This window comes from Carcharodon carcharias, chromosome 15 (genome assembly GCF_017639515.1).
Source record: "Carcharodon carcharias isolate sCarCar2 chromosome 15, sCarCar2.pri, whole genome shotgun sequence".
Lineage (NCBI taxonomy): Eukaryota > Metazoa > Chordata > Chondrichthyes > Lamniformes > Lamnidae > Carcharodon > Carcharodon carcharias.
In genome coordinates this window covers 34,830,115-34,846,865 of record NC_054481.1, presented here as the reverse complement: position 1 = coordinate 34,846,865, position 16,751 = coordinate 34,830,115, and the positions used below count along the sequence as shown (strand labels likewise).

The window sequence follows — 16,751 nt, the reverse complement described above, 5'->3', positions numbered from 1 at the left end:
TTACTGAAGCAGTCCATGTCCAAATGCCGCAAGACCTGGACAATATCCAGGTTTGGGCTGACAAGTGGCAAGTAACATTCGTGACAGGCAAGGACCATCTCCAATAAGAGACAATCTAACCATTGCCCCTTGAAATTTAATGGCATTACCATAGCTGAGTCCCCCACTATCAACATCCTGGGCATTACCACTAACCAGAAGCTTAACTGGACTAGCCATATAAATCCTGTGGCCACAAGAACAGGTCAGAGGCTGGGAATCCTGTGGTGATTAACTCACCTCTTGACTCAGGAGTATAGTGGAATATTCTCCACTTGCCTTGATCAGTGCAGCTCCAACAACACTCAAGAAACTCAACACCATCTAGGACAAAGCAGCCCATTTGATTGGCACCCCATCCACAAACATTCACTCCCTCCACCACCAATGCACAGTAGCAGCAGTGTGTAACAGCTACAAGATGCATTGCAGAAACTTACCAAGGCTTTTTAGACAGCACCTTCGAAACCCACCACCTTCGAAACCCACCACCACTACTACCACCTAGAAGGACAAGGACAGCAGATACATGGGGACACCACAATCTGGAAGTTCCCCTCCAAGCCACTCACCATCCTGGCTTGGAAATATATCGTCGTTCCTTCACTGTCGCTGGGTCAAAATCCTGGAACTCCCTCCCTAACAATATGTACTGCAGTGGTTCGAGAAGATGGCTCACCACTACCTTCAGGAGGGCAATTAGGGGTGGGCAATGCTGGCCTAGCCCCCCTGAAGCCCGCATCCCATGAATTATTTTTTTTTAAAAAGACTACAAAAAGACGGGAAACAATAAATGCTCCACCACATTTCCCTTTCCCCTTAAAGTTATGGGGGAAGACTGTCCAGCTGTATTTTTAATACAACGATATCTCCCTTTATAAATTGATTTCCGGGGCTCTTTCTCCAGTTGTTCAGCTCGAGCTGCGGTTGGAACCAGAGTGCGTGGATCCAGTTGTCCGGGGTGGGTGGGGGGGAAGATTAGGATGTCGGAGCGCTGGGGGATGGGGTGGGGGGAGGGAGTTCTGTAACTGAGCGGGTGAGGGCGGGGGTCGCGCGCGTGCGCGCTTTGACTCGGGGTGGATCGGTGTGAGTTTCAATGTCTCGGACACACATGAGTCGCTGTCCCATCCTCTCCGGTGTTGGTTAAAATGGCCGCGGTGCCTCACAGCCCCAGCCCCTGTCTCCCTCTCAGGTCAACATCCAGGGGGGAGGTGGCTGCTGGCGCTAAACCAACGCAACATGGAGTTACTGGACACTTCAGCATTTATTACGGGTACCGATGGCGCCTTCAGTTAATCCCCCGCCTAGACTGCAAATGCAGCAACAACTATATCTGTGCTGCGCCAGCAGACCGCTGCTTAAATCTTAAATGCTTAAAATGACCCAGGGCAATGCCTTATTATTGTAGACAAATTGCGGCACAATTCACTCACAGCCAGGATCGCCAGCCCTGGTTGGACATGGTCCTGGAGGTTTCATCTGCAATCGACTTCCCGATCCCGCCCTCTTCCCCCCCCCCCCCCACCCCGTCAAACAGCCCTGTCACCCTATCCCCAACGTTTTAGCAAGTAATAAACACAAAATCTTCAACAAAAAAAGGTCAGAAAAACGCATAACTTTAAAATCTGATTGTGATTTTCTCCCTAGTTGCTGGCAGCAGTGTCGACGACATTAATGATGGATTTCTGGAGACTCGATGTCAATCTTAGAGGGTGACAACCCTACTCACCGCCTCTATTGGAATCACAGCCTATGTAAGCACTACTCTTGACAAGTTGTAAAAATACCTGAGGCCTGGTCTGTAAATGCAATTATGAGGAGACCAGCAGGTGGACTCAGAGCACCTAGATAAAAGCAAAAAACTGCGGATGCTGGAAATCCAAAACAAAAATAAAAATACCTGGAAAAACTCAGCAGGTCTGGCAGCATCTGCGGAGAGGAACACAGTTAATGTTTCAAGTCTGTATGACTCTTCAACAGAAGATGCCAGACCTGCTGAGTTTTTCCAGGTATTTTTTTTTGTTTTTGACTCCGAGCACCTGTTGTGTAGCCCGTCTTGCCCTGCATCATTTAGCTCATCCTTTTTCGGAAAGTACAGATATGCAGGCTCTCAGTCCCATTGTGGCACTGTTATGACTAGGGGAAGAAAATTATTTTGTCAAAACAATAGCTAAATGGCTCCTCCTTGCTTAACTTAAAAAAGAGTTACGGAATAGGTCGAAAATTGTACAAAGAATCTTAAATGATCTGCATGTGGTCAGTATCCAACGACCTGGAACACCAGTTTTATACTAAAGGAGAGGGTGTAGATCAATAATGTACACACAAACATTAGGAAATTGTGTGGATGACTAATGATGTAAATTGTGCAGCATGAAATTGAAATGAAGCTTTCACCAATATCAAGTAGGAGCTAACCGGACCCATCAGTTCTCCAACCAGAAATGTATGCTATGCACTAAATAGACAGGAGTCTTTTGTTACAGATTCCCAATCCTCTTTCGTATTGGTTATGCCCAAAAAAACTGCAAATGATCAGAAGATCTAAGCTTCTGTGCTTCAGAGTTTTCATAGCCACCCTGTACAAGGAGCAAAATGGTTGCTCACCTGATGACTGGTGGAAATGGCAACTATTGGAAAGTTTAAAAGAACTGCATATGCAGTTGATTTCTTGGCATTCCTTTGGTGTTATTACACTTCAGGAAGCAGTTTTACAATATAGGAAGTGTTGCGAATTAGATTTTAGCAGGCATGATAATGAATTATACCTTAAACTAGCAATTCAAATTAACTGTTGTCAATATTTTTGAGTGGAAGGATTGAAACATTAAATAAAAAGTAGTATTTAATTTCTTTACTTATTATTAAATTAACAGTTAAACTTTGTGCTATCTGACTTTATTATTAAAGCCTCAATTACAAAACACCAGTGAAGCTCACTCCTTGATTGGTTAAAGAAAAATAGTTAAACCTGGGACTGGTTCATCCAATGTTAAAATATGCTCCTGAACGTGTAAGCTGCTGAAAGTATTCAATGTGTTTCTCACCTCATGCTTAGTAAATTTAATTATAACTTAATTGTAACCTTAGGAAAATAATGCTTTTAGCAGAACTTTTTTCAAAATATTGACTGGATATTTGGTGTTTATTTGTCATAAAATTAATTTTTGTTTTTTAGATTATTATATTGTATACACTATATTATTTCTGTATTTGCAGTATTTTGCCACTCTGCCATGCTGGTTCAGACAGAGGGAACGCATGGATTCCATCAGATTTAGGAGTGATACAGTGCTTTCTGATGTCCACATGTACACACCAAACATTAGGCACCTAATGGTGAGACTGAATGCAGTCGGACAACCAGGTACCGTCTGAGAATAATGTTCCATCATATTTGCCATTGCACTTGCATTTGACTGTTCTCATTACTTCTGGAATTTTATTGAGGCAGATGAAACAAATAGAAGATACCCCAATAAGAAAAGTAAAAAAGAAATTTCCAAAGATGATTTCCTCCTCTTCCGTCTGTTTCTAGTTAGAGACAATTTCTTTAACTGGAAAATAATAATAGATTTGTGTGACGATTTTGGTTTTTACTGCTAGATGTACATCTGGTTACAATGTCATTGATCACTTCATACCCCATACAAGTGTTTGGGGTATGAAGGTGTCTGCACAATATCTAGGTAAAAGTAGTGCAACCCAATGATCAAATAGAGAGTCCTTTTCATTGTATTCTGATTTACTGGAGTATATCACATTCCACTATTTATTTTCTCTTGGCAGTTGGATGGATATTAATTTAGACTGAGGCTCAAGCTATAAACCAGGAGACACACTTACCAATATTTGGTATAAACAGTATATTCACATCAGCTACAATGTTTAATAAACTCTTTAATGCCAAGCCAAAAAGGCTGTTTTTCCTGTACCAACTTTAAACAGAACATTGATCTTTGAAATACTGGGTTTACTTCTTACATCAAAGCTAGATCTACCTCATTGTCTCTTCTGGCTTTAAACTCACTGACAGCCAAGTTCAAACCTGCTCATGAAAGTTCCTGGCCGTTGAGCTGTCCATCAAAAGAATATTTGGGCCTGTGCTTCTTAGAGGCTTGGACCAGGCCTTCGCCACAGTCACGTTTGCCAATCAAAACCATTCTCCTGGGATGCCAGTAAACTAGGATGTTTGAAATTGAATGACATATTTTGATTCATTGACTTATATCAAATTGTCTGAATTAGCTGATAAGTGAAAAACTGTGTCATTGGGAGGAAGTTCTGTAATCAAGGACATCAAATTAAGACAGTTGATTAAAAAAAGGGGAAAATGTGAATATTTTTTTCTGCAATGAGTTGGTCTGATCTAGAATGCATTGCCTGAAAGAGTGGTGGAAGCAGTAATTTTCAAAAGGCAATTGAATATACTTAAACAGGGCTTTGGGATTAACTGGATAGCTCTTTCAAAGAGTGGAATGAGCTGAATGGCCTCCTGTTCTATATAATTCTATGGGTTCCTAACTTGGTGCTATGACACATCATAACCTGCCTGTACTCGGCCGAGGTGTCAAGCTGACCAAGAACATAATTATATCTAAATAAAGGTATTAAGAAAAGTTTCTAAAGTATAATGCATCTGAAGCGATTCCTTGTTCATCCCAGACTAATTTTTAAAAATTCTGTAACTGGTAAAAACTGTGGCCAGCAATAGATAGAGCAAGCTATAATCCAAATATTCCAACAGACAAAAATGTTCTGTCACCACTCTCATATAACAAGATTATTAAAATTTTTTTTATCAATTTAAGGAATTGAACTTGCATTTTTTCATCATTTCAGCAACTTTTGTAATCTGTGTGATATTGATGCAACAGATATATCATTGGTGGTGTTGCAAAAATGTACATTAGTGCTTTGGAATTGGTGAGAAGTTGCACATTAACTATTTAAAGACACCATAAATTATTTTTTTAATTCATTCTGCAGTTTTTGTGTCAAAGTTCAAAATCCTACGGAATATTAATGCCTGCAGCAAAGATGATTTAGGGGACCTGAGCAACGAAGGAAACAGAGTACACGTTGATGTAGATCATGCTTTAACTGGTCAGGTTGGTTGCAGCAATACTGTTGCAAATGAAAAGAAAGTTGACAAGAAAAAAAACACAGCACACGCTGAAATACTGCTAGATGACGACGGAGATCTGGACGTTACACGGAGACCTATTGACTACCTTAATTCTTGTGAAAAAAATCTATGGAGAGAGAAAGTGTACCCCACAATCATAAGTAAAGGAGAAGAGTTTTCCTGTGAGGAGTATGATGAGGACTGCAGTATTTGCAATGAGATCAGAATAGGTAAGTCAATAAAAATGCTCATATGCTGTGAGTGTATCATGTGACAGAACAGATTACATTTTTGAATTCTCAGAACTGCTACATGCTAATAAAATGGGCGGGCTTTGTCTTGTGAACCTAGTTAAGTCAAATTTTCTAATGTTTTGTAATCGATTATGTAAAATAATTGTCCTGCTTATGGTCTACAATCTAGTAGGGCAGACTGTGGTGCCTTTACCCTGGTTAGACCACATGTAGACTACTGTGAGCAGTTCTGGGCGCCACACCTTAGGAAGGACATACTGGCCTTGGAAGGTGTACAGTGTAGATTTACCAAAATGATACCTGGACTCTCAAGGGTTAAATTACAAGAAGAGATTACACAAGCTATGTTTGTATTCCCTGAAATTTAGAAGCTTAGGGGTGATTTGATAATGTTTTCAAGATATTGAAGGAACAGATATGGTGACTAGTGTCATAGTATTTCCACTACTATGATGGGTCTAGGACTGCAGGATGGCATAATCTTAAAAATTAGAACCTGACCCTTTAGGATTAAACTTAGGAAGCATTTCTATATACAAATGGTGATAGAAGTTTGGAACTCTTCCACAAATGGCAAATGATGCCAGGTTAGTTGTTTATTTTAAATCTGAGCTTAATAGATTTTTATTAGCCAAAGGTATTAATTAATATAAGACAAAGATGGGTGTATGGAGTTAGACTGTAGATCAACCATAAGTTCATTAAATAGCAGAACAGGCTCGTGTGACTAAATGGCCTACTTTTGTTCCTATGTTTGTTTGTTCAGCTTTTATACTGATGTTCAGATTTTATAAAAGTTCAACTGCAGAGCTGTTGTACATCTTACAATCATTTGACTGAGATGAGGAAAAATTTCTTCACTCAGAGGGTGGTCAACCTGTGGAATTCTCTACCACAGAAGGCTATGGAGGCTGGCTCACTGAGTATATTCAAGGAAGAAATTGATTAATTTTGGATATTAGGGGCATCAAGGGGTATGGAGAGAGTGCAGGAATATGGCGTTGAGATAGAGGATCAGCCATGATCATATTAAATGGCGGAGCAGGCTCGAAGGGCCGAATGGCCTACCCCTGCTCCTAGTTTCTATGTTTAGAATTATTTGAGCCAAAAATATGAAGCCCTCTGACACACTACCATTATAAATTCGGCACAAAGGCTGAAAATTAGCCAGAGGTATGGATGAAAAAAAATAGAGTACAATGAATAGGACAAATTTAATCATGATTTTCTGAACTGTGTTGCTTTATTTACTTTAGAAATTAGACATTTTAGTTATTGCGGGGGAAAAAATGACAACTTTGAGGAAGATTTTGAATGATTTGTGAAGAAGGGCCAATACAGCACCATGTAGTGGTATGACAGAACAGAGACAACTGTTCAAATTAACATTAGAAATCCTACTAAAACACTGTCTACTACATTACATATTAACACACTAGTCAGAGATAGATTATTTTATAAGGACAGAAGCATCATATAATGTAACACACACAATTTTGTTCCTAAAATGTGGGATTACAGTATAAGAATAAAGAAGTCTTACTACAGTTATAGTGGGTTTTGTTGAGACCACATCTGGAGTATTGTGTGCAGTTTTGGTCTTCACACTTGTTAAAGCATATACTTGCATTGGAGGTGGTACAGTGAAAGTTTACTAAATTTGTCCCTGGGATGAGGGGGTTGTCTATGATTAGAGGCTTAGTAAATTGGGCTTATATTCTCTGAAGTTTAGAAAAATGGAATATGATTTCATTGAAACCTACAAAATTCTGAAGGAGCTTAATAGGTTGGACACTGAGAGATTGTTTCTGCTGGTCAGAGAATCTAAAAAACAGGGGCGCAGTCTCAAGATAAGGGGCTGATCATTTAGGACTGATGAAAGAAAATTACTTCACTCAAAGGATGGTGAATCTTTGGAATTCTCTACCCTAGAGGGTTGTGGATACTCCATATTTAAGGATGGGATAGACAGATTTTTGGTCTCAGGGAATTAAGGAATATGGGGAGCGGGTGGGAAAATGGGGTTGAAGCCCAAGATCATCCATTATCGTACTGAATGGTGGAGCAGGCTTGACTGGCCATTTGGAATACTCCTGCCACTGTTTCTTGTGTTCTTTTGTTGCTTTAAGTTGGCCTGGTTTTATTATAGTGCAATTTTGTGACCAATGCTCAGGTAAGACTGACTTTCCTTTTCTAATTGTTTAAGGACATAAATAAATCTATCAATGAACCTGATATGTATATCCCACTATCTAAATCTTGCACACATGCATAATTACTGTCAACTCTTTCTACAATAAATTTTGATGTCTAAATTTATACTGGAAACTGCCTAGGTAAACTTATTATACTGTGATTACACCCTTTCCCCAGCAGATGCAGTGACACCACAGGAGAGAGCTTGCAGCTATAGTGTGGCAAGTTTATGTAGGCTGTTTTCATTACAAATATGGAACTGGACTTTTTTATGAAAATAAAAATTGAATATATAGTTTTAAAGTGGGGACTGAAGCACATCTGTGTATCTGGTCCAATTATCCCCTGCTGTCTTCATGTGGTCTTGACTGCCTCTGTGCCTGCCACGTGAGATCGAATAGTGTTAAGTAAAGAGTTGGAGGTAAAGCAGAGATCACTGTAATTGTTTAATCAGGTTGTTCAAGGTTGAAAAGTACTGCTTGATTTTAGCTATAGGTAAGAAGGAGGCACTGTAAATCGTTTGTGTGACTTCTGATCAGACTGGCAGATTGTAATACACTGCTAATGAATTTCCAATGGCATTGCTCTCGGCAAGTCAAAGAATGCACTATTTTACAATGGTGGTAAAAGGCAAGAATGCACCATTGACCCCTGCTAATTTCGCTGCAATTAGCCCACATTACATATTTCTGGTTCCTGGATTGCTGTTGGGAAGTCTGTGGGTAGGTGATGGTGAGGAGAGAGGGACTACGATGCAAGGTCTACCTTAGCCTAGTTTGTATGGTCATCTCTGTACTGCTTGCTAAACTAAAATTTAACATTTCCAAAAGTAGTCACGTTAATGTACACAACTTTGCCATCAATTGCATGTACTTTTTGGCTCTTTAACTTTTAGATGCCCCTCCAGACTGATCAACCTGGGCACGTTGGGATACCCAAGCACCCTTTGTACCCAGCATTGCAATGGTTCAAATGATGAAAAATACATTGATGAAATATTTCTGTTATTTCCATAGTTACAATATACCTCCCCAAGTATGGCGAGGCCCATTGTATATTCCCTGCCATTTCTAGCAGGTGAGAGCAAGAAACTGATGGAGAGCTCTCTAAGAATTTTCCATCATGTTTCATTGGGGAGCCAGTGTAACTCAAGTATAAAATCTAAGGTAAAGAATTACTTTTCTGTTAAAGTGTAGATATGTGCCACAGTGTAAAATTAATCAGTAAACAGTGAGAGAGTTAACTCAAAGGTTTATTGTTTTTCACTAATGTGGACATTAGAACTCTGACTTTGAAATGTGCTATAATGATTTAAGTACCTGCTGATGTTTTCTTGGAGAGTTCTCTTGTTGATTGCAATTTGAAGTATGATACAGAAATTTGCTTTAGATAGTGTGTAATGTTTACCTAAAGTTTGATGATGAGCAAGTGCAGCTACACAAAGGTTTTGTATGTGAGTAATAGTGGTGATATCTTGGGGAGTTGGGGGCTGTGGGAGAGTCGGGGGGCGGTGGTGGTTGGAGAACACATTAAGCTCTTGGGTGCTCTGAAATGCAATCATGGAGTGGCAGGTCGAGGATATTACCATAGTGAGAAGGGTGTCAGGGGTTTAAAGAAATGGGAGCAGGATATTACAGTCAGAAAGTATTGAGAAAGAGGAAACCTAGCTTTTGTGATCTACCATAACGGAGTACTTAGAAGCAGAATTGTGTGGCCCTGGACATGGGAATATTGGGGTGCAGAGTTTTTTTTGTCATTGAGGAAGAACAGGATGCAAATGTATTCAGGTTGGAAGCATTTTGACAGGAAAGGGATGCAGGATTCATCCTGACCCTAGCCCTCTCCCATAAGTTTGAAAACATTTTCAAAGCTGGTTTACTGTCTTATTTTAAAACAATTAGTGTGCTTACAATGTACTTGCCAACAGTATAAGCACCCCATGTACTTTGAACAAGTTAAGAAATAGCTTTCAGGTGAGTGCCACAATGGATGTTTGTGGCAAATCAAGTCACTTCCAAGAAAGTCCTGCGTTCTAAGCCCTGATCCGGAAGCAACTTTAAATTCTTTAAAAACTGGGTTAGATCCAGGAACATGCTGGACTGGCCTTTGTCAGGGTACAGTTGAATTGACAGTGGAGAGAGTTTGTCAGCTCTTGGAACAGTAGTAACTGGTGAGTAACAAATAATGAAAGGGCACTGGCTCCTGGTGTTGTTCAAGTGCAAAGAGAGGAATGGTTAGTGGTCAAATGTGTGAAAAAGGGCCAGACACCAGGAGCTAGGTCTTTGCTACCGAGGTGAGTAGCTCAAGTCAGGAAATTTACCAACTTGGCAGACCCCGCCTCAGTTCAAAGGGCCCCGTTAGATCCAATTTTAGCTCTCAGCCCCTGTCAGTGTGAAGTCAGTTGTAGGGAAGCTACTGGAATCTATTATCAAGAAGAGAGTCTGAGCATTTGATTACATATGAGCTGATCAAAGAGAGTCATCATGTAGTGAAGGGTAGGGCATGTCTGACTAATTCAGGAATTTTTTGAGGAGTCACTAATAAGGTGGATAGAGGAGTGCCTATGGATGTTGTCTATATGGACTTCCAGAAGACTTTTAATATAGTTCTGTACAAAAGGTTATTAACAAAAATAAGAACATATGGAATTGGAGGCAACTTTTGAACATGCTTTGATTATTAGTAGTGAAAACTCTTCTGGGCTCGAACATAGCAGCTGTAACAGTGGTCTGTAGTGGTGTTTTTCAGCTATTGTTACACTAAGACCATATACAGGATCTCTTCAGCTGAACTGGGGTCTATTTAAAGGGAGGGACCTGGGAGAGGACTGTTTAATAGAATAATCATTGCTTAGAAGAACTTGTTAGATTAGCTCTGTTTTGATGAAATGCTGCTTTATGTTACTTCAACAAGTACAGTGACTGATATTGATATTAACATTGATACAGTTCCGTTCTGTTTCAGGCAGTTGTCAATATGTATGCTAGGCTAGAGACTATTGTTAAGGAAATTGCTTCAGAGTCTTAGACTGATCTTCCATCAAAATACAGCCAGCGATTTGAACAACAGTTTTTGATCTACTGTTTTACAGTTGGAGAAATGGTACCTTATTATTTAAACTGTTAGATTTTTCAGCAGTAACTCCCTGAGGGATTCAGTAGCTGTCTCATCTTCATGTGGAAGTCTTGACTCCAGCAACAGCTGTTTCAGTATAGCCACAGAACTACATACCTCAATGTCCTGTGTATTGAATAACCTCTGATCTCATTCACCTCTCTCAGCACCAGGTCACGAATTCATTGCTGATTTCATGATGTCAACTTTATCAGCCTCTGACTTGAAATCCAGTTTTACCCAAGTGTTGCCTCCTCTCTACTCCCCATTCATTTCAAAGCATAGTTCTCTTGATCTAGCATGTGGGCAGACCACTTATGTGGCTTAATTTCCTGTTGCCCATTTGCTTGACACTCCAAATCTAAGGCCACCCATTCTATTTCTCCTTTTCTCTCTCTTTATCTCTTTTCTCATTACCCCTTCCCTCCAACGTGCCTCTTTTCTTTCTCATCCTTGGGTACTCTACCTTCTCAAATCACAGTTCTTCAATATCTTGTTTATACTCATATTGCCTTCAAAATAACCCTGCAGCTTCCCTCTCTGCCCCTTTGGCATCCACCAAAAGATTCACTGAGGCACTTGCAACTCTTCTAATGAGTAGCAACCCCAGTTGCCCCATTCTATTCTCTTCCCACCCTGTGTGCCTTCCCAGGGCTGATCTTGGAAACCTTCTTCCTGTGTCTTGCATTAACCCCATCTCTGTCCCTTTGGACTCTGTTGGTAGATTAGCTATCACTACTTCTCCTCATCTCCCTGCAGAATGTATGTTCATTTATCAATAAAGCCATGACCTTAATGGGGATGGTCAAATTGACAAATGATACTGACAGAGACATAGTTGACACCTTTCCCCTCACTTAAGCTTTCCCATCTGACTATACCTTCCACCACTTGCCCCTCTCAAACAGCTGCGTTGGTGGTTTAGGCTTAATCTCTAAATTGTCTATTGGTCTGATTCCCTACCCCTGTGGCAATTTTTCCTCCCTTGAGGATCTCACCATGTTCCACTGTCCAAGCCCCTCATTTAAAATCTCTGTTGTGTACCGCCCATCCAAATATCACTCCAAGTCTCTCATCCCTTCAAGACTGTTGTCATCACCCCTCTCTTCCACAAACCTACTCTTGACCCCTCTGTACCTGCAAATTACTGCCTCATTTGCAAACTTTATTTTCTGTCCAAAGTTCTTGACTAAGTTATCGCTTCCCAAATCTGTGACCATCTTTCCTACAATTCAGTGTTTAGATCCCTCCAGTCAGGTTTTCAGCCCGGGCACAGTACTGAAATGGCTCTTGTTGAGGTTACAAATGATATTCTTTGTGACTGTGATAAACTATCCCTTCTCATCTTTTTCAACCTATCTGCAGCCTTCAACACAGATGACTAGGCCATCCTCCTCCAACCTCACTTTTCCATTCTTCGTCTGTGGGACTGCACTAATTGCTTTAGTTCATACTTATCTATCTAATTGTAGCCAGAGAATTACCTGCAATGTCTCCGGTTCCCATTCTTGCATTGTTATCTCTGGAGTCCTCCAAGGATTTCTATTTGGCCCCCTTCTATTTTTCATCTACATGCTACCCCTTGTGATATCATTCAAACGTATGTCAACAACACTCAGCTCCATCTCATTGCCACCTCCTTGGACCTTCCCATTGTTTCTATTTTGTCATACTTCTTGTCTGGTATCCAATATTGGATGAGCAGAAATTTCCTCCAACTAAATATTGGGAAGATTAAAGCTATTGTTTTCAGTCCTTGCCACAAACTCTTCCTTGTCTACAGTTTCTACCCCTAGCAACTACGTGAGCAAGATTGATGTTGTGACCCTGAAGTGAGTTTTCAGTTACATATCCACATCATCACCAAGACTGCCTACTCCACCTTTGTTACATTGATCAGCTTGAACCCTGCTTCAGTTCATCTGCTGCTGAAATCCTCACTTGTTCCTTTGTTAGCTCTAACTTTGACTATTCAATACTGTCTTGGCTGGTCTTCCATCTTCCACCCTACGTAAACTTGAGCTCATCTAAAATTCTGCTGCCTGTAACTTATATTGCTTCAAATCTCATTTACCTATCACCCCTGTGTTTACTGACCTTCATTGGCTCCTCGTCTGAAAATGCCTCGATCTTATAGTTGTACTTCTTTTCAAATTCCTCATGACCTCACATCTCCCTGTCTCTGCAGCCTCCTTCTGCCCCACAAACCTTCAGGATCTCTGCACTCCTCCAATTCTAGCCTCTTGTGCATTCCTGATTTTAATCACATATCGTCCATGAGTTTTCCTGCCCCGGACTTGATCAAGGCAGAGGTGGGAAGGCAGCGGTGTCCCCACCTGCCATCCTCCTACCTGATTAAATGTGCCCCCACCACCAAACTCACTCGGAGGAGGGCATTAAATTCTGCCCCCAGGAAGCATTTTTTCACACAAATGATAATGGAAATGTGCAATTTTCTCCTCCAAAAGACTGTGGCATAGTATGACATTTATTTACATTTTGAAATAGAATGTTGTGACCCACTCAGTGATTCTAATACATAATAGATAAACATAGGAAAAGGCATTATGGTCTCCATCAATATTATAGCTGTCGCATTAAAACTGAAAGTATGATAGGCATTCTTGGTAAAGTTATCTAATGCTAGTCAGATGATGTAATTAGTTATATTTATGTTGTGAATCGCATATGAGGTTCATCTCATCAAATACAGTGCTGTATTGTTTCCTTTTTACAGAACACACTATGGATACAACATTGGAAGATGTTGGAAAGCAGGTACATATATATATATCTTAGAGTTGAAATTAAATATATATTTTTTATATACATATATATATATTATATTCTTTAACAATCATTTTTGATTGCAACCTTCTTGTTGTAGGTATGGCGTGGAGCCTTCCTCCTTGCTGATTACATTTTGAATAATAGCTACCTATTCAGAAGCTGCACAGTGCTGGAGCTGGGAGCAGGCACAGGACTGACCAGCATTGTCATGGCAACTGTTGCTAAGACTATTTTTTGCACAGGTAGGATGTAAACCTGGTTAGATAATAGATTAACATGGACCTGTACATATAGAATAACCATGATTAATGTAAGTTTTGAAATTGTACTGTCACTGTGTGCAAATGAGGTGAGAAACTGCTCTCAAATCAGTCTGTATACAGGGTAGTAGATGGTGTCGGAGCAGGATAGTTTCTAATATTGTTTTGAGCAGGAGTACGATTTATGGTTAATTGTGTTATGGGTTTTTGCACTTAAATAAAGATGCGTTGAAGCCATAACAAGATTCACTGATAGTGAAGCATGTATTCCAGGGGAATTAATGGGAATTAGGGAAGGACTAATTTTAAGTGCGGCAGAGAGGCAAATGGAGCCGAAAGAAATGAGGAAAAATATAAAGCATGATGGAGCTAGAGACAATACCGAACCTATACCTTAAGGAAAAGCACTGGTGGATAGCAATTGGAACACAGGCATGGTTGGAATAAGTAAACTGGTAGAATACATGAACACAGGGAATAATGGGTGCCTCAAAATTCTGTAAACCAAAGTCATGTTCTTGTGAACAAAACTGAAAAAAAGTCTTTGGAAAGCAATCAAAAATGTTAATGAAATTTTGACCTTTAGGAGGCTAAAATATAAAAAAGAAGGAAGTAATGCTTCAGTTGTAAAGAGCCTTGGTCAGATTATTTGGAGTACCGCGTTGCATTTTGACTCTGCACTTCAGAAAAAGTAAATTAACCTTGGAGGTGCAGCAGAATGATAACGGTGCTTAGAGGGTTAAATTATAAAGATAGGTTGCATAGGCTTTTATTCCTTTGATTTGGGGGGGTGATCTGATTGAAGTGTTTAAGATGATAAGAGGTTTTGACAGGGTGGCTGCAGAGAAATGATTTCCTCTGATGAGGAAATCTAGATCAATGGGACGTAATCTTAAAAATTAGAACCTGGCCATTCAAGTGCAAAACCAGTAAGCGTTTTTTCCTTATCGAGGGTAGTAGAACTCCTGAACTTGCTCCCAAAAGGCTGCAGTGCTTGTACAATAACAAGTTGTAAAACCAAGATACATTTTTGTTCAGCGTGGGTAAAAAGAGATAAGGAACAAAGGTAGGTAAATGGAGTTGAGGGGCATGTAAGTCATTATCTAAGTGAATGGTGGAGTATGCGCAAGGGGCTGAATTGCCTACTCCTGTTTCTAATGCTCTTATAAAGGGTAATAACTGGCTCCCTATGTGTTCTGTTACGACTGGGATGGGAGGAGTGCGCAAATTATCAAGCCCCACTACTCCGCAGGCCATACCATTAATTTAAATATTTAAATTTCTCACCCAAATGGCCAATTGTGTACCTATACTTCTAGTACCTAGAAGAAGAGACTCTGACCAGGCTTCTTTCAAAATACACAATGATTAATTTATTTTAAAACAATACCTTTAACAATTTGTAAGCACTGGTTAACACATAATTGTAATATACACACACAGTCTCTCTGCAGAGTTGGGCTTTGGAGGACGGGCGTTATAAAATGAAGGATAAAGTCTGCAGGGTCTCGACATTGTCGACCTGGAGTCCCCTCAAGCTGAAGACTGGCCGCTGGTCCCAGTGGATTTCTGGACGTTCTCACCAATAGGTCTCAGATTTGCAGGTCCAAATGCAGACTAGTTACACTCAGATGAGGGTTCTCCAGCTACAAGTTGATAGCCACACACAATTTAAGGCAAGGCAGAGATTAGGAGCCAATTAGAGACGCCTCCTTTCCTCAGCTTGTTCCCCAACAAAGCTGCCTTCAAAACAAGCAGGTTCACAACTTAAGTTTTTTTCCTCTCACCCATATGATTTCCAGCAAGTTACCAACCTCACTTTTCAGTTTTTTAAATCTCCATCAGTTAAAGTGGTTGCAGTTCAAAACAAACAACCAGATCTTCCTCAAGTACCACCAAGGTCCGGTGATTTCTTGGAACAGGCCTGCTTGCTGACAGTTCCATTGTGAACTTATGACCTTTTTTAAAAAAAACCCACTATGCCATGCCATGTCATGCCATGTCCTTCCATTTTGTAAAAGAAAAATTCAGCCTTGAGAGATATGATTCTAACAGTTCAAGCTTGGCTGCTAGATGGCATGTCTGGTGATGAAAGTTCAGAACCACAGCTGATTTGTTAATCTGATACTTGAACCAAGTAGGTCTACAGTTCTTCAGGGCACTGTTGATAAATTTGAACCAGCCTTAATTCCTAATGGAATCTGAGGGGGTACAAACCTGTTATTGGGACTGGGATTCTTCCCATTTACTCCAGGTACTCCTGACTAGATATTGTTTTAGTTCTACTTGTATTCTGTACTAGTAAAGTTCATTATGTTAGCTCACTAAATTCCAGCAGTTTACCTGAACACAATTGGGGTCCCTAGGCCTTGGTTTTGCCAAACTGTATCTAAGTTCTTTGAATTTGAGCAAGTGGGGTATGCCCCAATGCAAAGAGTGCTCTCCATGTTGAATAAGCAGAAATTTTACAGGTGTAGGCTTCCCAGTAACTTGGACCTAAGCGGAGTGATGTGTTTACCTGAGCTTCAGACACTCACTTAAGTTGTATTAAGCACACTTGTTATCATTCTTCAATTATCATTCGAAGTACTGTACCTTATGTATAAAAAATGTTCTTGCAGTGTTATGAGTATTTGCTTTTTATATTTCTAGATGTTGGTGAAGATCTAATGAACATGTGTGAAAGAAATATCATTGTAAACAAGCATATTTATGGGGCAGCAGGTAAGATGAGGTTAATGGTGCTTTGAAAGAAATATAATCAAATAATTGTATTTCACATGTCATTCCAACTGATTGAGACAGTAACTGGTAAAATAGTTATTTCCAAAGCAATAACATTAACAGGGATTATTGTGTCATGAAGATATAATAATTTTCATAATATAATTGGAATTTATTGTAAAGTACACTAATAGTGGGGTCTGTGTCTACGGACCTGTGTGTGTGTATGTGGCGGCGGTGGGGGGG

At 40.1% G+C, this 16,751-nt stretch overlaps 1 protein-coding gene across 3 annotated transcripts in view; it reads left to right on the top strand.

The window, feature by feature from the left end:
• The first annotated feature begins 962 nt into the window (after positions 1 to 962).
• mettl22 (methyltransferase like 22) overlaps positions 963 to 16,751 on the top strand; it is a 49,076-nt gene continuing 33,287 nt past the window's right edge. Inside the window, exons 1-7 of one of the 3 annotated variants that reach the window (XM_041205752.1) lie at positions 963 to 1,000; positions 1,687 to 1,793; positions 3,259 to 3,406; positions 5,029 to 5,397; positions 13,469 to 13,509; positions 13,619 to 13,763; positions 16,434 to 16,505. In XM_041205752.1, coding sequence (XP_041061686.1) covers positions 3,301 to 3,406; positions 5,029 to 5,397; positions 13,469 to 13,509; positions 13,619 to 13,763; positions 16,434 to 16,505 — 733 coding nt within the window. In that variant the 5' untranslated portion in view covers positions 963 to 1,000; positions 1,687 to 1,793; positions 3,259 to 3,300. The other 2 variants (XM_041205750.1, XM_041205751.1) reach the window with 2 other exon arrangements.